Source organism: Muscardinus avellanarius (genome assembly GCF_963383645.1).
Source record: "Muscardinus avellanarius genome assembly, chromosome: 12".
NCBI lineage: Eukaryota > Metazoa > Chordata > Mammalia > Rodentia > Gliridae > Muscardinus > Muscardinus avellanarius.
Genome location: NC_137798.1, coordinates 5,993,281 through 6,013,530, shown reverse-complemented (window position 1 = coordinate 6,013,530; position 20,250 = coordinate 5,993,281). Strand labels below are relative to the sequence as shown.

General features: G+C 44.8%; 1 protein-coding gene across 1 annotated transcript in view; it reads right to left on the bottom strand.

Moving 5' to 3' along the window:
- The window catches only part of MYO5A (myosin VA), a gene marked incomplete at both ends in the record, with an annotated part of 127,810 nt that extends 109,434 nt beyond the window's left edge, over nt 1–18,376 (bottom strand). Inside the window, 4 exons of the mRNA XM_080707005.1 lie at nt 170–314; nt 4,472–4,643; nt 10,944–11,054; nt 18,239–18,376. Coding sequence (XP_080563131.1) covers nt 170–314; nt 4,472–4,643; nt 10,944–11,054; nt 18,239–18,376 — 566 coding nt within the window. The remainder of the gene's footprint in view (nt 1–169; nt 315–4,471; nt 4,644–10,943; nt 11,055–18,238) is intronic.
- Between the last annotated feature and the right edge of the window lie 1,874 nt (nt 18,377–20,250).

The window sequence follows — 20,250 nt, the reverse complement described above, 5'->3', positions numbered from 1 at the left end:
GCTATTTTAATATTTAATAATAATTCAGGCCATCTGAGACAAGCTGTTAATACTGCTTATTTAATAACAATCCACGGGTTGCCATTCACTTTAAAAGAGCTGTGACTCAGCAAAGAAGCAATGATCACCTACTAAGAGCCAAGAAATAACAGTGAAGGCTTCCACCAACCTGGCCATTTGCTTGTAAGCTTCTTCGGCTACTGCAAAGATATGTGGATCCATGTCCCCCATGTTCTGACCACTGTATGCATTGATAATATCTTCTCCATAAATAGGCAGCTGTTCATAGGGATTTATAGCTACCAGCACGATACCTGAGGCAAGAGAACAGGAGAGAAATGACACCTAACAGGCATATCAACTCGGTAAAGGAGGACGGGTGACACAAAACCTCATTTCCTTTTAGTTTGATTCAACTAATAAATTCTTAAGGATGCAAATATACCAAAGACACTGTTTCTCTGAATAATTCTATAAAATTCTAACTAAAATACTATTTAAAAATTGAACTGGAGCTGGGCATGGTGGCGCACGCTTGTAATCCCAGCATTTGGGAGGCTGAGACTGGAGGATCGCAGTTCGCGGACAGCCTCAGCTACCTAGTGAAGCCCTCTGCAACTCAGTGAGACCTTGTTTCAAAATAAAGAATAAAAAATAGGGCAGGGGGTGTAGCTCGGAGGTAGACTGCCCCTGGGTTCCATCCCCAGACCCACAAAAATAAATAAATAAATAAATAAATAAATAAATAAATAAAAATAAAAATTGAACTGGATTGTTAAAAATAATGGGATTGGGCTGGGACTCTAGCTCAGAGGTAGAACACTTGCCCAGCATGTATAAAGTCCTGAGTTTGCTGGGCATATGGCACACACTTGTAATTCTGGACCTGGGAGGCTGAGACAGGAGGATTGCAGGTTCTCAGCCAGCCTCAGCTACTTAGTGAGGCCCTCCACAACTTAGTGAGACCCTATTTCAAAATAAAGAATAAAAATCGTGCTAAGGATGTAGCTGGGAGGTAGAATACCCATGGGTTCAATCCCCAGAGCCACAAAAAATAAGCCGGGCGTGGTGGCGCACACTTGTAATCCCAGCATTTGGGAGGCTGAGACCGGAGGATCGTGGTTCAAGGACAGCCTCAGCTACTTAGTGAGGCCCTTTGCAACTCAGTGAGACCCTGTTTCAAAATAAAGAATAAAAAATAGGGCAGGGGGTGTTGCTCGGAGGTCAAATGCCTCTGGGTTCCATCCCCAGACCCACAATAAATAATAAATAAATAAATAAGGTTCAGCGTTCAATCTGCAGCACTGGAAAAAAATTTTTTAAATGACAATGTCTTAAAAACTGCAAATATGCTATGCATGGTGGCACACACTTGTAATCCCAGTACTTGGAAGGCTGAGACAGGAGGATTACAAGTTTGTGCTCAGCCTCAGTTACTTAATGAGGCCCTCGGCAACTCAGTGAGATCCTGCTTCAAAATAAAAGATTTAAAAAATACGGCTGGGCAGCTGGCATCGAAGCCTTCCGTGAGGCAAGGCCGCTATTGAGGCCTCCGAGGCCAGGATCGGAGCCTGCCGAGGGGTTAGGCCGGTGCTGGAGCTAGCGAGGCCGGCATCGGAGCCTGCCGTGAGACAAGGCCGGTGCTGGGGCCTCCGAGGCCGGGATCGGAGCCTGCCGAGGGGTTAGTCCTGTGCCGGGACCAGCGGCCGGCATCGGAGCCTTCTGTGAGGCAAGGCCGTTATTGAGGCCTCCGAGGCCGGGATCGGAGCCTGCCGAGGGGTTAGTCCTGTGCCGGGACCAGTGGCCGGCATCGGAGCCTTCCATGAGGTAAGGCCGCTACTGAGGCCTCCGAGGCCTGGATCGGAGCCTGCTGAGGGGTTAGGCCGATGCCGGGGCCATCGGCTAGCATCAGAGCCTGCCAGGAGGAAGGCCGGTGCTGGGGCCTCTGAGGCCAGGATCGGAGCCAGCTGAGGGGTTAGGCCAGTGTCGGGGCCAGCGAGACCAGAATCCGGGCATCCCATGAGACAAGGCCTCTGCTTGAGCCAGCGAGGTCTGGATCAGTCCACCAGGTAGCCAGGCTACAACTGGGGCCGTCAAGAGTGGGATCGGTATTTTCAACGCAGCATGCACAGAAAAATATCGCAGAAAATTAAAACCAGATGCTTCCCCTAATCAGCAATAACTAAGAGGAAAGGGGCAACAGGAAGTGGTCGAGCTATAGAAAGGGCCCTACAGTGAAGCAATTAAGGTGACCAATCAGAGGGTATGGAATAGGGGAGGATGGAGCCTCTTTAAAATGCAGGAGGTACATAAACAAATGTATCAAACAAGCATGGGATCGAGGGAGGGGGAGGGAATGGGATGGGGGCTGGATGAGGGCTAATTGGATGATGTGTGCTTGTATATCCTTTCAAGTCTTGTATTCCAATGTGATGTATGATTACAGTGCACCAATAAAAACAAATTAAAAAAAAATACGGCTGGGGGTGTAACTCAGAGGTAGAATGCCCCTGGGTCTAATCCTTAATACCTTAAAAAAAGAACTGTAAATATTTTTGTAATATTTAATTCAAAAATCTCACTTCTAGATTATTTATCTAAATAAAATCATCAGAGATTCATGCAAAGATTTTTTAAACACATATAATATTATTCGTAATAGTGGAAATGAAAATAAAATACATGATAAAAAGAGAGTAGCTGAATTTTGATGTATCAACATGACAAACTATTATTTTTCCACGAATCACATGTTTCTAAAGAACACTAAATGCTCTAGAAAAACATGATACAAAACTATCTACAGCCCGACTCCAGGTTCATGTCTGCTATGGACTTTCAGAGATACACACAGAAAAGATATAAGTCAACAGAATACTGGTTACTTTTCAGTGGTGAATTACAAAAAGTTGCTTTTCCTTTTTTTTTTTTTTTTTTTGCTATTCTGTATTTCCTTAATATTTTACAGTAGGAATACATTACTTAAATAAAGTCTTTTGCTTAACAAATATTTTCTAGCTCCAAGTGTATGGCAAGTCTTTCCTAAGTGTCGGGTTTACAACTGAAAACAGAGAAGACAAACCCTTCCTTTCATAGTGGGAAATTCAGACAATTAAGTAAGAAAAAAACATATGCATCTTTCTACAGGTTAGACAATAGTAAAGAAAATGGAAAAGCAAAGCCAGGAGGGAGGCCGGCTGGGCAGGGAAGGTGGGGGTGTGACCGAGACAGGGAGCTCTTTCACAGAAGGTAACTCAAGTGCAAAAGAGGAAACTGAGGGAAAATGAACACTGAGAGAAAGAAGTGATCCAGTAATGGGGGAAAGAAAGGTTAACATCAAGGATATAAAGGGTGGAGATTCTTTTAAGGAAAACAAACAGCTTCTCCAGTGATATGAAAATGAGAAGTGTGGAGTTGGGCCCAGGGAGCAAATGAAGGCAGACGGGAATGAAGGGACCCAGACCTGAGCTCAGAGGGGAGAGATTGTAAAATAAAGAGGAAACTTCAGTGGAGAAAAGGAGCCAGAGAAGATGGAGAAAAGTGGAGGAGAAAGAAAGAAAAAAGGAAAGAAAGAAAGGGAGGAAGGAAGGAAGAAAGAAGATGGCAGAGCCAGGCATGGTGGCACACACTTGTCATCCCAGCATTTGAGAGGCTGAGACAAGAGGATCATGGTTTACAGCCAGCCTCAGCTATTCAATGAGGCCCTTTGCAACTCAGTGAGACAAAAGAAAGAAAGAAAGAAAGAAAGAAAGAAAGAAAGAAAGAAAGAAAGAAAGAAAGAAAGAAAGGGCGAGCAAAGCAGATGGCTGGAGGAGAGGAACACAAACGCGCAGGCTGCATGCCGCATGCAGGGCAGGGTTTATTGTGAGTCACATCGGTCCTGCTTTCCCAGTGAGACACAGAACACCAACGCTCTCTACCTACCCGACGTCAGCCTCTGGACACCTACTCTTCATGTGAGTGGCTTTTTTTTTTTTTTTTTTTTTGCGCGGGTCTGGGGATGGAACCCAGGGGCAATTGACTGAGCTACACCCCCTGCCCTATTTTTTATTCTTTATTTTGAAACCAGTCTCCCTGAGTTGCAGAGGGCCTCACTAAGTAGCTGAGCCTGTCCGCGAACCGTGATCCTCCAGTCTCAGCCTCCCAAATGCTGGGATTACAAGTGTGCGCCACCACGCCAAGTTTTCCATGTAAGTGATTTTTTAAGAGATGAAAATAACGTTAATTTAGCATTAATCCTGACATATGACTCCTGTGGGGGGGGTAATCCTAAAGACAGGCCCAGTTCTTTTCATTTTGGGCAAAATTATGACCATTCACAAATGACTTTACTTGGCATGAAACATAACTTAGCTAATAAAACACTGGTAATTATTTTGCTAATCTGAAGTGATGTCTGGCCTGCTGCCCCTCCACAGCCTTGCCAGTGGGCCCCGAGGACGTGCCCCCAGGCCCGCGGCAGCACACTCACCGCAGTACGTGTAGATCAGCTTGGAGTCGATGAAGCGGACCCTGAGGTTGTGCAGCACGGCCGGCTCGTGAAGGTAGCTGAGGGCTGTGAGGTCATTCTCACCCACGAGGATGTCGGGGTTTCGCAGGTGCGGCAGCTCCTTGGTCTTTGGATCTAGCCGGTATTCCAAATCCTGAAAACACAGGACGCAACATCTGGGCCGACCATGGCAATAAACGTGGAATAGGCCGTGCACGGTGCTTATTCCCCATAGTAATCAGTGATTAGCTACGCGGCTAGGAAATGTTTCCTGACATTTTTCAGTATCACAGAAACTGGAGGAATGGCAAACAAGGAGAGCCTCCTTTTTCATTAGATATACTGTATCAACTACTTTTATTAATATAGTTGGTGAAGTGAGAGCCTAGGTCTTTTTTACCTAGAATTTTTTAATCATTAACTGAGCTCGCTTTCCCCCAATTTTACCTATGAGAAGTGCCAGGCAATAGAAAAGGGGCGAAAAGCTTAGCCCTAGGGCCACACTCACCTGCGTTCAAAGCGTTAATACTAGAATCTACTTTGTGTGTGTGTGATACTGGGGATGGATCGCAGGACAGTCTACCTCCAACTACACCCCCAGCTCTATTTTTGATTCTTTATTTTGAAACAGGGCCTCACCGAGTTGCAAAGGGCCTCACACTAAGTAGCTGAGGCTGTCCTTGAAACACAATCCTCCTGTCTCAGCCTCCTAGATGCTGGGATTACAAGCGTGAGCCACCATGCCCGGCTTAGAATTTATTTTTTAGTGTAGCTTTGTGTGCTAGCTAACCTAAATCCATTATCTATAAAATGGCTTAACAGAAATAGCTTGTGAGGCTGTGATAAAAATCACCAATGACCTGCATGTGGTACCCATGCCTAGCAATGCCTAGCACAGTCCTTAGGGATTCTCAAGCTCTGAGAAACCCAAACGCCCCCTGAAATCGTGCCCAACACTTTGTGTTTATATGTACACATATATAAGCTTTTTTGGAGGGAAAGACAGTTCATAGTTTCCATTAGATTTTTTTTTTTTTTTTTTTTTTTTGCGGGTTTGGAGATGGAACCTAGAGGCAGTTGACCTCCAAGCTATACCCCCTGCCCTATCTTTTATTCTTTATTTTGAAACAGGGTCTCACTAAGTTGCGGAAGGCCTCACTAAGTAGCTGAGGCTGTCAACGAACCATGATCCTTTGGTCTTGGCCTCACAAATGCTGGGATTATGAGTGTGTGCCACCACGTCCGGCTTCCATTAGATTTTAATGAGGTGCATAGTTCTAAACATTAAGTATGATACCTTTAAAAATCTTAGGAATATGAGCCAGGCATGGTGGCGCACGCTTATCATTCCAGCATTCGGGAGGCTGCGACAGGACAATCTCAGTTCACAGCCAGCCTCAGCTACTTAGTGAGGCCCTTTGCAACTCAGTGAGACCCTGTTTCAAAATAAAGAATAAGAAATAGGGCTGGGGGTATAGCTTGGAGGTAGAATGCCCCTGAGTTCCACCCCCAGTACCTAAACAAAAAATTCTAAAAAAAAACAAAGCCAACAAAGGAAATTGTCATTCAACTACATATTAAGCACAAGTAGCAGAGGACAAGGGAAATGGAGAAAATGAAACTTCTTATGGAGGGAACAAGCTAGTCTGTTACTACTGAAGATGTGAAGGGCGTATGATAAAAGAGAAGTTTCCGCTGTGTCCCTGGCACCCCGCTGCCTGCTTACCAGCGTACGCGCCCTCTGCCGTGCTGAGTGGGCCTGGATCTGGCCTTGGCAATACACAACTGCCTCTCTCCCCGCGGCCCCCAGGTGAGTGCTTCACTTTTAATTATTTACTGGTGCATTGTAGTTACACATGAGAGTAGATTCACTGTGACATATATGCTCATTCACAGAACATGGGTTAGCCCGTTTGCAACCCTGTACCCGTGTTATAGTCCCCCCCCATTCTTCTGCTCACATGCAGTGTGCACTCTCCAGGAGCATGAAAACACAGTGCTAAATCAGAGTGGTGAGCCCCAGGGACGCGGCACATTAAGGAGTGTCTGGAACCTTCAGGGCTTAAGTGGAATGTAGTTCATGGTTGGTATGTCACATGATTACAAGGAGGCAGAAGGGCAACCGTAACTCAGCCTTCATTACAGGACAGGGCTTTTATGTGGTCTATGTGGGAAGAATCTGCCACTAGATATCAGAGAAAACACTAATACTGAGGAAGTTGAAGGGGTCATCTACAACATTTTTTTTTTTTTTGGTGGTACTAGGGGTGGAGCCCAGAGGCTTCTACCTCCGGGCTATACTCCCAGACCCATTTTTTTAAATATTTTACTTGGAAACAGGGTCTCACTAGGTTGCTGAGAGCCTCACTAAGTAGCTGAGGCTGGCTTCGAACCTGTGCGATCCTCCTGTCTCAGCCTCCCAAGTACTGGGATTACAAGCGTGCACCACCATGCTCGGCTACATTTTTTTTTTTTTTTTCTGGTGGTCCTGGGAATGGAGCCCAGGAGCATTCTACCTCCAAGCTATTCTCCAGCCCTATTTTTTATTCTTTATTTTGAAACAGGGTTTCACTAAATTGCAGAAGGGCTCACTAAGTAGCTGTCCCCTAACTGCGATCTGCGATCCTCCTGTCTCAGGCTCCCAAGTACTGGGATTACAAGCGTGCGTCACCACGCCTGGCTTACAACATTTTTTATGAAAAATTTCTTCTTGGAATTAGGCTTCACATGTATATAGCCTGCTTCTCGGGCATCACTGGGTATTTTTAAATAAATGTACTCCTTTCCTAGTGCAGAGGCCTTGTTTTCTCTACTTTATTCTAGGACATCCTAAGGGAACACAAGTTGTAAAAGGGAACGATTCTTGGGTAGTTGATGAGATTTCGTAATTTTTACTCTCTTCTGTCCTAAAACTTGCTTTTATTAAATGCCCATATTACTCTATTTTCTGGAGTGTGGTGTGTGTGTGTGTGTGTGTGTGTGTGTGTGTGTGTGTGTGTGTTAGTTGCTGGGGATGGAACCCAGGGGCATTCTACCTCTGAGCTACACCCTGATCCTGATTTTGTCCTTTTACTTTGAAACAGGGTGTGCTAAACTATTCTGCAGAAACATCCAGCTTTGCTACCGTCCTCATCACCACCAACCCTCTCGCCTTCTACAGAGAAAAGAACAGAAAAATGTTAAATAAAAAATAGTTCCAAATTAAAAAAGAAAAGAAAAAGAAAAAAGAAACAGGGTCTTGCTAAGTTGCAGAGAGTCTCACCAAGTTTCTGAGAACCTGCGATCCTCCTGTCTCAGCTTCCCAAGTACTAGGATTACAAGTGTGCACCACCACACCCGGCTTTTTCTGGATTTTTATAATTGAGGACTAATAAAATTAAACTAAGTGACTGTGCTCTGGTAAATTTGTTTCTTATAGGGTCATGGATTATCAACTCTGACATAACTTCACATATATAGCAAATAATATAGATAATGAAAACTGAAAAGAAAAAGAATAAACAGAGGGAGAAGATAGACTGGTATCTATCTGTCCATACATACATATATAAACATATATAGAGCTGGGCATGGTGGCACATCCCTGTAAAACCAGCTACTCAGGAGACGACGCAGGAGGATCACGAGTTTGATGCCAGCCTCAGCAACTTAGTGAGCCCTGTCTAAAATGGAAAATAAAGAGCTAGGGATGCAGCTCAACACCCCTAGGGCTGTCCCTGAGTTTAATTCCCAGTAATGAAAATACATATATAACCCAAAGCAGCTAGCGCGGCGCCTTCTTTGAGGAGGTGAACAGTCGCTGCTGAGATGCTTTCCCAGAGCGCTGGAAGGCGCTGCCCGCGCCCACTCATTCTTCAGAGAGTCCATCGAGTCTGCACCCTCACCAGCCCGCTGACCACTCGTTTCTCTGAGGCTCTTCTACTTCTATCTCACATTGTTTTGCTGTGTGGCCATCCTTCTACTGACATGATGTCAAAGATCATGCCAGCCGGGCATGGTGGTGCACGCTTGTAATCCCCGCACTTGGGAGGCTGAGATAGGAGGATCAAAGCCAGCCTCAGCTACTTAGTGAGGATCTCAGCAACGTATTGAGACCCTGTTTCCAAATAAAATATAAAACAGGTCTGGGAGTATAGCCCGGAGGTAGAAAGCCTCTGGGTTCCAACCCCAGTACCACCAAAAAAAAAAAAAAAGATCATACCTTTGGCTTAGGACAGCATAGAGTGGCAGGTACCTTAATAGAGACTTGTTGAACCAGAGCGCTTGCTTTTTTAAGTCTCTGCTACAGACAACTTGGGTTTACAATCTCTACAATACATTCCAACTGCATAGGGTCTACCCTTTTCTCTTCTCCTTCTCCTTCTCCTTCTCCTTCTCCTTCTCCTTCTCCTTCTCCTTCTCCTTCTCCTTCTTCTTCTTCTTCTTTTTTGTGGTACTGGGGATGGGACCCAAGGGCTTTCTTCCTTTAGGCTACACTCCACGAACTATTTTATTTATTTATTTATTTATTTATTTATTTATTTATTTATTTATTTTTGGAAACAGGGCCTCAGTAAGGTGCTGAGAGCCTCACTAAGTAGCTGAGGCTGGCTTCAAACCTGCGCAATCTTCCTGTCTCAGCCTCCCAAGTCCTGGGATTACAAGGGCCCGCCACCGCACCCTTTCTTTTTGACAGTCAAAGTCTAGCTCTTACGCCAGGGGAGTGACACATTCCTATAGTCTCAGCTACAGAAAAGGCAGGAGCCCCGGAATCCAAAGGCAACTGCGCATCGTAGTGAGATCCTGTCCTGTAAAGCAGGGACAACGTGACAAGCACACTCAGTTCTGTCTCGCTCTGGAGACCAGTGCCGTGGCTTCGCGGTAGAGGACTTGCCTAGCATCCAAGGGGCCCTCGGCTTGATCCCGGGAAAACACACACACCCCTCCTGTAGGACCCGTCAAAACCCCTCCTACTCAGAGAAGCTCTCCCCGACACGGCAGCCCATCATATTTTCCTCTACTGGGTCCCTATATTTTTTATTGTCCTGAGAGAATGCAGAGCAGTGATTAGTACAGACCCTGGAGGCAAATTTCCTGGCTCCATACCGTAGTTTCATTCTTTAATAGCTATATATCCCTGAGCAAGTCACTTAAACAATTTGGACCTCAGTTTCCTCATCTGTAAAATGGGACTAATAATGGTGTCATCGTGAGGATTCAGTGAGCTCTAGCACACAATGCAGCTGTAACTCAAAGCAGTCGAGTGCGTACCCGCAAGCAGTAAGCGCTCAACACAAGTGACTCCTTTGAAGGGTCACTCACGTGGCAGCTAATTATATACTCACTGACATCTTTAGACTCAAGGTGTTACACTGCTCCTGATCAACTAATTATTTAACTTTTATGTATGTATATCCAGTTTCTCTGGATAGACTAAGTTCTTTCAAGGAAATTAATGTCACAAAGGTTTTTAATAAAGAGAATGGCATGCCTAAGAGCAGTGGAACTGAGATGAAGACAGTAAATAAACACAGTGGAGACATGATTGGTTTTAAGTTTTCTGGTGATTAGCAAAGTGCTTCACAAATACAGTCTTCTAGTTAAGCAGTCCTCAAGCAATTAGTTGCAGTACATACCAAACCTTAATTAGACTGTTACTACAGGCAATGTTTTCTTAGTTAATGTAGAATATTTTAAACAGCATATCTTTGAGAGGATTCAATATGAATCTAAATCTGGTAATCATAACAAATTCATATGCAAAAAGAATGGATTTTAGCTGGGCGTGGTGACGCACACTTATAATCCCAGCTTTTGGGAGGCTGAGACAGGAGGATCGAAAGTTCGAAGCCAGCCTCAGCTACTTAGCGAGGCCCTTTGCGACTCAGTAAGAGCCTGTTTCAAAATAAAGAATAATGGATGTGAGGGCGATCTGGCTGCGACATCTGTCACCCCATTGATCGCCAGGGTTGATTCGGCTGATCTGGCTGGCTAGGCGGGTGTCCCCTTCCTCCCTCACCGCTCCGTGTGCGTCCCTCCCGAAGCTGCGCGCTTGGTCGAAGAGGACGACCTTCCCCGAATAGAGGAGGACCAGGACCGGTCTTCGGTCAAGGGTATACGAGTAGCTGCGCTCCCCTGCTAGAACCTCCAAACAAGCTCTCAAAATAAAGAATAAAAAATACGGCTGGGGTTGGGCTCGGAGGCAGAATGCTCCTGGTTCTATCTCCAGCACTGCAAAAAATTTTTAAAAAGTGGATTTTTAAATTATCTATTATTTTCATCAACTTATGTCATTGATAATTTATTGATAGGATAAAAACTGAGTTTGTCATTTTTACCAATTTAGTAAATAAAAAGAATAACTTCTAATTTAACTTTTAAATTTAACTTCCTAATGAAGTTAAGTCACAGTAAACTTTACTTTTGAACTCCCTTCACCATAGGCAACAACAGCAAATGAAACTGAAATTCACACCTTCCCCTCCTCGAGGTGAAGCAGGAGGACTTTATCTCCAGGTTTATAATCTTTCAGCAGCTCTGCTGACTTCCAGACTTCCTCAGGATCAGGGATCCAAACTCTGGCAAACTAAATGACAAAAAGAAAAAATGTTGTAAGTAGTAAGTCAGTTACTTTACAATAAGATATAAAACATACCATGACTTTACTTATAAACAATTCATAAAAAATGGAATAAAGAAACATAAAATTTACTTTTTTTTTTTTTTTGGTGGTACTGGGGTTCCTGGAAACCCTTCTCCGGGCTACACTCCCAGACCTACTTTTATATATTTTTTAAAATTTGGAAACAGGGTCTCCTAAGCCGGCGCGGCTGGCTTCGAACCTGCATGATCCTTCTGTCTCTGCCTCCCAAGCGCGGGGATTACAAGCGTGCGCCACCACGCCCGGCATAAAATTTACTTTTTTAAATTAGTAAATGAGCCAGGCATGGTGGCACATCCTTGTAATTAATATTCTACTAATATCCAGTGCTTGGGAGGCTGAGACAGGAGGACTCCAGGTTTGTCGCCAGCCGAGGCTACTTAGTGAGGCCCTCTGCAACTTGGTGAGATCCTGTTTCAAAATAAAAAATTAGAAAATAGGGCTGAGAGTGTACCTCGGAGGTAGAGTGTCCCTGCATCCATCCCCAGTTGCTGCAGGGAGGGGGTATTGGTAAATGAGAAGTGTTTGGGCCTCAGCAACATCACCGTTCCCAAGTTATATAAAAAGTATATTCCGAAAAAACATAGGTAAAACTAAAGCCTCAACTTGTATTCTCTAGTAAATGCCGTCTGAATGCATTACGGGGCAAAGATTTACATATAAAATACTGTCCGGGCTCTGATGTGACGGCTCTGGTGGCTCTAGCAAAGGCCAAGTGCAGCTAGAACCCTTTGCTGTGGTCTCCTGGCTCCGCCAGGCACTGTGACTCCCCAGGCCCCTCAGAGCCGCCACGTGGAGCCACTGTTGTTTAGAACTCTGCCCTCCTTATTTTACAAAGTTGCATGAAAAATGGTGCATTTGGCCAGCAACGCATTAGGCTTGCGTAGCCTCAGCATCATGAAGGCAGCATGACAATCATCTGCTGTAACGCGGCAGGTCTTTAGCCTCCGGTAGACAGCCTTGGATTCAAGCGGATGATTGCAGGGTCAGTTTTAGAAAAAGAACAAAAGACATGAACACGTGTGAGTCCTTCAAACACCACACTGAAGAAGCACTTTATGACTGGACTCTCCAGGAAGAAAAACATTTTAAAGCGCCACCTAACTGCCCATGTTCACAAAAAGATTGCTTACAGAGTAGAACACACTGGATTCAGCTGACACAAAAGAGATACAGTCGTGGCTCTGGCCTACACTTGTGTCCCATTTGATACAAATTTACCTCTAAATTTAGTTTTTAATAACACCCAGGGTGAGCTGGTCATGGTAGTGCATGCCTATAATCCCAGTACTTGGGAGCTGACATAGGAAGGTAGCAGGTTCAAGGGCCACCTCAGGAATAATAAGGCGCTGTGGTGTATGTGGGTGTAGCCCCTGAAAGGCAGAATGCCCCTGGGTTCCATCCCCAGTACCAAAACACAACAATCCGGTGCTAAGGTGCTTTACTTGGAGCTTTTAACTTAAAAGAGCATTTGGACTTAAGTGTGTTGCATACTGGGCTCCTTCCTGGTCATCCGGAGGTGATGGGTATTCTAAATGTCAGACACAGAGAGGTTCTGAAAGCCTACAATAAGGCCACTCCCAAGGCAAAGAGAAATCTACATGATTCGGTGATGGACTTAAGATGAGAGAAAGAGGAGGAAAAGAAAGTAAGTGAACAAAAGGAAGATTTGAGAATGCAGAGAATTTAAACGCAACGTTTCTTGAAAGAGAAATAGTTTAGCACGCCGCCGTGCATACAAGGCTTCCCACGAACCTCTATCCTGACAAAGACTTCTAAGACTTCTTATTGGGAAGCTGCTGGGGCACCGTAGGGTTGTTTTCAAACTACCATATTTTACAGGTGGCTAAAAAAACAAAGCAAAAAAACTCTAAAATTGTTTGATGTTTGGGTATGATAGCACATACCTAAAATCTCAAAAACTCGAGAGGCCCAGGCAGGAAGATCACCAGTTCCAGGCTAGTCTAGGCAATTTAGCAAGACCCCATCTCAAGATCAAACCAAATAAAGGGTTAGGGTCCAGTTCAGTTCATACAGCACTCTCCTCACATGTATGAGGGCCTGGGGCCAATTCTCAGGACCACCAAAAATTAAAAATGAAAAAGGAGTGGGGACTGACACGAGGTTATAAGACCAGTAAGAGTTAACAGACAAGTGGAGGGTGGCAAGGCCCTCACACACTCCGGGCAAGATGTCTAAGAAGCACTCTACTATCTAACCTCATCATCATTTTATAAAATAAAGGGCACTTTAACAGTAGAACAGTAGGGAAACGACACATACGAGGACCACACAAATCCCAGCCCACGTTCTCAGTGTGTCTTCCTCCCCTCCTACCTCCACACTGGAGCCACAGGGACCTTATCTCAGCTCTTCAGAGGCACAGGGTCACGTGTGTCTCCAAGGTCCCCCTCAGCCTGCAGTGTACTCCACCCAGATCTTAGGCCTGCCTCTTGGCTTTCAGAATTTAGCTCAAATGTAAGTCTCTTCTGAGATGCCCATCCAAATCTTTCTAAGTCACCCCCAACAACTAGTATTGTTCTTTTACTTTTTTTCAGAGGCCTTGTGAATAAAAGGCATCTTGTTCAATTTTATGTAAGCAATATGGTGGAAAGTTCACCCAACTGTTTTATTTTTCTTTTATTATTACAAAATCATAAAGACTTTTTTGGTACGGGGGATTGAACCCAAAGGCATTCTTCTACCTCTAAGTACAACCCCAGCTCCTTTTATTTTTATTATTTTATTTTTTGTTTTGAAATGGGTTCTCACTAAGTTGCTGAGGGTTTTATTAAATTGCTAAGGCTGACCTCGGACCTGTAATCCTCCTGTCTCAGCCTCCCAAGTCCTTGGAACACAAGCATTTGCCACAGCCCAGCCATAAAAGTATTTAATCTGCAGTCTCTAGAGGAAAGAGCAGTGGAGCAAGAGCGCTGTGGTCCTAATCTAGGGCTACCACACTGACCTACGCCTTTATTCAGGAAACTGTAAAACAGGGCTGGCAGCAGCATTCTTCCAGTACTGTCTCAGGGCTTACACATGTAGAAACTTTGTGAAAAGCATAAAACAATACATATGTACACGTGGGATTGCTACTGAGTTTTTTCCCATAGGAATTGATTCTAAAAGCATCATACATCAAGCATGTTACTGAAATTCGTTTTATATTTGTACATATTATTAAAATCATACTCAGTAAATATTTCCATGTATTAACTGTTCTCTCTCCTACCTTACAAAGCCAGTGTTTCTGTAACTTTCTCTGGAAGGATCTGCCAGTTCCAGAAAAGATAAATAAATCCAAGACATGCAGAGTCATGAAACAATCTACTACATTGACTGCTGAAGATAAAAAGTAAAAGATGACCAAGTGACCTTGAAGAATGACGACCTGTGCCCAAGTCAGAGAGCTGTCAAAGTGAACCTAGAAGGCCATGCCCTGTGAGCTGTTATAGGACGCTCTGGCTCAGTCTACAAGGATTTTCCCATGAGTAGGTACTTTACCAAAGACCAGATTCCCAAAAGCAAGGTGTTAGCAACACAGATAAGGATAGGAGCCTAAGGCACTTACCTACACCAGATGCACCAACCTGATAACCAAGTCCTCCTTTATCTTAACTCTAACTCTTATCTCTTGGGAAAGTCTCCAAGGAGAAGTAGACCAGAAACCAGTCAGTCTCATTACCACTGCCCCTTTGTGGTTCTTCCCCACCTCATTCCACAAGGTCAGTGACAACTACTCCAGAACTGGTTCTATCTGGGAGTGGACATCTCAGTGTCCAGTGAGGGGCACCTCGGAGGGGCCTGCCCCTTCCCCTGCCTCTGTCACCTGCCTCACTCTTTCTCTAGGCCCCAAAGCATGACTCCAGCCCTAAGGGGCAGGGCCAACCCTGCCAGTCACAACCAGTGTGTGGACTGGGGGAAGAAGGAAAGAAGACAAGGTCCCTGGATGACATGAGAATCTTACAAAAGGGACCCAGCAGTGCAAGTCAGATAGGAACCAGAAACAGTGGAACCATGTGTGCTGACCTACTGAGGGGCTTCCGGGAAGAACAGAAGAATTTGGCTGAAGCCAATTCTGGCCAAAGTGAGTCCCACCAGACACAGCCCAGCAAGCCAGAGCCATCGCAGCCTCCACGGTCAGTGCTAGAGGGCCAGCCCTCCTCACATGCCCCCATCGCCCCCTGGCCACTGACGCTGCTCCAGCTCTGCTTCCTTGCTGTGTGGCTGCCGCCCCATATCTTCCTGTGATTCCACAGGCCTTCCTCTAGATCTTCACGGATTCATCTACCTCACGCACTGGGCTGCTTCAAAGCCAGGTGGCTTCCCCTCTAAGGTCAGCAAAGTTCCTTGTCGATAGCTGCTGGGCAGCAGATCCATGATGACTTGAAGAACCAGACAGGGAAAGGGGACTGGGAAGGGAGGCAGCGAGGCCAAACTACCCCGCTCGGCTCAACCAGCTCGGGGCTTCCCTGAAGCGGCACCAAGGCTCACGGCCACGATGTGATGACATGGGGCCCAAGTCAGACTTAGAGAAGAGAGATTCAGGAAGTACTCGGCAAAGAAAGAGCAAACAATCGTGAAACTGGGAGGAAGAAGAAAGGTTTGGGATTTGAGGTACACACTACGACTTAAGGAGAAAACAAAAAAAAACCAACAAAACTGTACATAAAGAAATAGAAAATAAAGTAGAATTAAAATAGATTAAGTTAAAATGTAATAACAAGGCTCACTTAATTAAAATGTAAAAACAGATGAAAGACTGGATTAGAAATGAGAGTAAGGGATGGAATTTGAGATGACGTGGCTGCGGCCGCAGTAACAATAGCTGGCAGCAGCCAAATAGGACAGGTATTCCTCTGAGAAACTCTGGACATCAGATTTTGATTTAATATCTGATTGGGACAATATATAGAGACATTTATAGACATGACTTCCTAACTAAAATATAAGAAAGAAGAGACGGGCCAAGATGGCAGAGGCAGTGGTGGCCAGTATTCAGGAGAGGCAGATAAAACCAATCCAACCCGCCTTGAACCGTTAGAGAAATCTCCTCAAAAAAAGACTGCTCCTGCCCCACATCTCAGGAATTCTGGACAACATACTATGTAAGAAAAATGCTTGGGAGGAGGGCCAAGATGGTGGCGGCGGCAATGGCCAGTATCGGGGAGAGGCAGGTAGACTCTTTCTAATCGACCCTGAACTTTTGAGGAAATCTCCCCAAAAGTAGAATGCACCTGCCCCACATGCTCGGGAACTCTGGACAACATACTATGTAAGAAAAAGGTTCGGGCCGGGCGTGGTGGCGCACACTTGTAATCCCCGCTGCTCCAAGCACACCCTGACCCCACAGGGGTCGGTGCAGAGGAGCGCAGCATCCATGAGCTGAGGTCTCTTGGGACACCCGGTGCAGCGACTCGGCCCAGCAATGTGGGTGGGGCTCCCTCTGACTTGCCCTGGACATTTTTCTTACATACTGTGTTGTCTAGAATTCCCGCACATGTGCAGCAAGAGCAGCCTACTTTTGGGGAGATATTCTCAAAACTCAAGGTGGATTGGATTGGATCTGTCTGCCTCTCCCGAATACTGGCCGCCGCCGCTACTGCCATTTTGGTTTGTCTCTGCAAAACTTTTTCTTACATAGCATGTTGTTCAGAGTTCCTGAGCATGTGGGGCAGATTCAGTCTACTTTTGGAGAGATTTCTTCAAAAATTCGAGGTGGATTTGGTGGGATCTGTCTGCCTCTCCTGAATACTGGCCGCCGCTGCCGCCTTCTTGGTCTCTCCTAGAGTATGTTGTTAAGTATTCCTGTGCACGATGGCAGGAGCAGTCTGCTTTCTGATCTGTTTTGGGATGTCCCTCCAAAACTCACTTTTCTCGCAGTAGCGGCGCCGCGCTGCCATCTTGCCTCTAATTCTGTCATTGTGCACTCTCTCTCCTACATTTCGGATAGGAAGTCATGACTGGAAAAGTTTCTGTGTATTGTCCCAATCACCTATTAAACCATAATCTGTTGTCCAGGATTTCTCAGGGGGATGCATGTCCTGTTCAGCCACTGCCAGCCGTCACCGCTGTGGCCGTGGTTGCTGCTGCAGTCACAGATGCCGCCATCTTTCTCGTAATCCCCGTGCTTGGGAGGCAGAGACAGGAGGATCGCGCAGGTTTGAAGCCAGCCATGTGCGCTGGCTTAGGAGACCCTGTTTCCAAATTTAAAAAATGTAAAAATAAGTCTGGGAGTGTAAAAAATGTAAAAATAAGCCCAGAGGTGGAAGGGCTTCCAGGAATCCCAGTACCACCAAAAAAAAAAAAAAAAAAAAAAAAAAGCCAGATGTGGTGGTGGTGCAACTTGTAATCCCAGGAGGATCGCAGATTCGCAGCCAGTCTCAGCTACTTAGTAAGGCCCTCCACAACTTAGTGAGACTCTGTTTTAAAATAAAGAATAAAAAAATACGGCTGGGGGTGTAGCTCAGAGATAGAATGCCCCTGGGTTCCATCTCCAATTATGCAAAAAATAAATAAATAAATTTTAGGAATACTTCTCTAAAAGCACCTAATGGGTTTTCCAGAGTAAAAGAAACAAAAATTATTAAGGAAATTAGGAAATCTAAAAAAATTTCCACTTAGTGATTGTATATTTAATTTTTTAAATTTATTATAAATATGTCATGCATATAAAAGAATATACATATGTGTACATATAGTTTATCATTCTCTATATACCTGTGTGCGTGCACGCGCGCGCACACACACACACACACACACACACACATTATATAATGAAATCCTGTATTCACAGCACTTTGGTTTAGAAATTGAACATTACTAAAAACTATCAAAACTCCTCAGCAAACTCTATTAATGGTTCCCCCTTTTTTTTTTTATTTTTTTTTTATTTTTTATTTTTGGTGGTACTGGGGTTCCTGGAAGCCCTTCTATCTCCGGGCTACACTCCCAGACCTATTTTTACATTTTTATTTGGAAACAGGGTCTCCTAAGCCAGCGCGCGCGGCTGGCTTCGAACCTGCGCGATCCTCCTGTCTCTGCCTCCCAAGTGCGGGGATGACAAGCGTGCGCCACCACGCCCGGCCCCCCTTTTTATTCAACACTACCGTTCTCCAGTCTCGCCAGTCGGTGTCTGCTGTACAGTAAAAGAACAGTGCGCCTCTCGCTTTGAAGCCGTTGCCGGCCACTTTCCCCATGGGAACAGCATCCTTCCTTTCCCTTTCCAGCTGGTAGGATAACACCATCCCGAGAAGCCTTTCCTTACCTCCTCACTCTCAACGCACCATCACCTGCAATCTTTTGCTAACCCCCCACCCCGCAGGCTCTGTGCCTGCCCACCCCTGGGAGTGCCCCCAGGAGGGCTGGACCGCTGTCATCTTCGGCTCTTCAGCACTTAACACGGGGCCTGTCTATAAAACATTTCTCTATAAATTTTGCCATATGAGTGGCTCCTGGCCTCAAACACTACACCCCACCAGGGTAGAGTATTAGGATTTCTGGTCTGCTCCAACCCTCCCCAACACTTCTGAAAGGCTAGTGACTCCCCAAAGCAGTCTCACTCCTACCCCTACCCCAATCCCACCCACCGCCCAAGTCCTTAATCTTGGCATTACGATGGAAAGAGCTACTAACCGTCCGTGTCACTGTGTGAAACAGTGAGATGGTCTCAGCTAACGTCCTGTGTCTAAGCAGCACTTCCAGCCTGGCGCCCACCCCGAGGTATCTCAACTAGCTATGACCAAGAATGAGGTGAGAGAAAGCAGCAAGAAAGTCTGCAGGTACTAAGCACTACATTTTAACAAAGGAATGATCCCAGATTCACAAGCTTCTCCAAATGAACAAACTGACAGGGTCGACAGAAGGTTTTTCTGGATACTCCTGAAGTTATTTTGCATGTATTATGAAATGTGCGTTTTATTTAGCATGCATGGTTTAAAAGTGAATTAAGTTCAAGGCAGCTTCCAGAGTCATTGGAATTATTTTAAATGTATGAAGAAAACAAGAACTTGCAAATTAATGGATGTTTTTTCACATTAAAGTGGCAAAAATTACAAAAATGTTATTTCTTTAGAATTTTAGTGTGAGATGACTACATTGGAGTGAATATTTTTAGACACTGAAGTTCTTTAATATTCCTATAAAGATTATTTTTAGAACAAGGTCCCATTTCATAAGAAGAGCTTTAATGTGTACATCTAGAAAAGTGACTATTTCCATCGACAATTAGCCCATGGTATTTGAATACTAATTACAAAATTTTAATCAAGTAAAATAATCAGAGATGAAATAGAATCACCAACAAAGAAAGGAACCATATTTCTTATCTTTATCACAAAGCTTTGTTTTCTTATTTTTATAATAAGCCTTATAATTGTTACTAAGGAATTCCCTCACTCAACAAAAGTCTGAGAGGTTAAAAAGCTTGCCCCAAAGTAATTCAGCTACTAAGTGGCAGAAGCGGAATTCAAAACAGGATGATTACAAGGCGCACGCGTGTAATCCCCGCGCTTGGGAGGCGGAGACAGGAGGAGCGCGCTGGTTCGGAGCCAGCCGTGTTGGCTTAAGAGACCCTGTTTTCACATAAAAAAGTTAAAAAATAGGTCTGGGAGTGTATCCCGTGGGAGTGTAGCCCGGAGGTACAAGGGCTTCCAGGAACCCCAGTGTCACAAAAAAAAAAAAAAAAAAAACAGGATGATCTTTGACTTCTGAATACTAAGGATGTATGAGGGAGAGTAGAACAAGCACAATCCCAGTGATTTATTTTCTCCTGATTGAGACCAAAGCTGCCCAAATTAAACAAAACTCCTCACACTTTCCTCCTCCCACTTAGATGAAAAAAGTCATAGGTGCTTTTCAATTTTATTATTTATTTATTTAGCGGTACTGGAGATTGAACCCAGGGACACTATCTCCGAGATATATCTCCAGCCCTATTTTATTTTATTTTATTTATTTGTGGTACTGGGGATCAAATTCAGGGGCTTTCTACCTCTGAGCTATCTTTTATTATCCCCAATGCTATTTTTTTTTTATTCTTTGTTTTGAAACAAGGTCTCACTGAGTCGCAGAGGGCCTCACTAAGTAGCTGAGGATGGCCTCGAACCTGTGATCTTCCTGT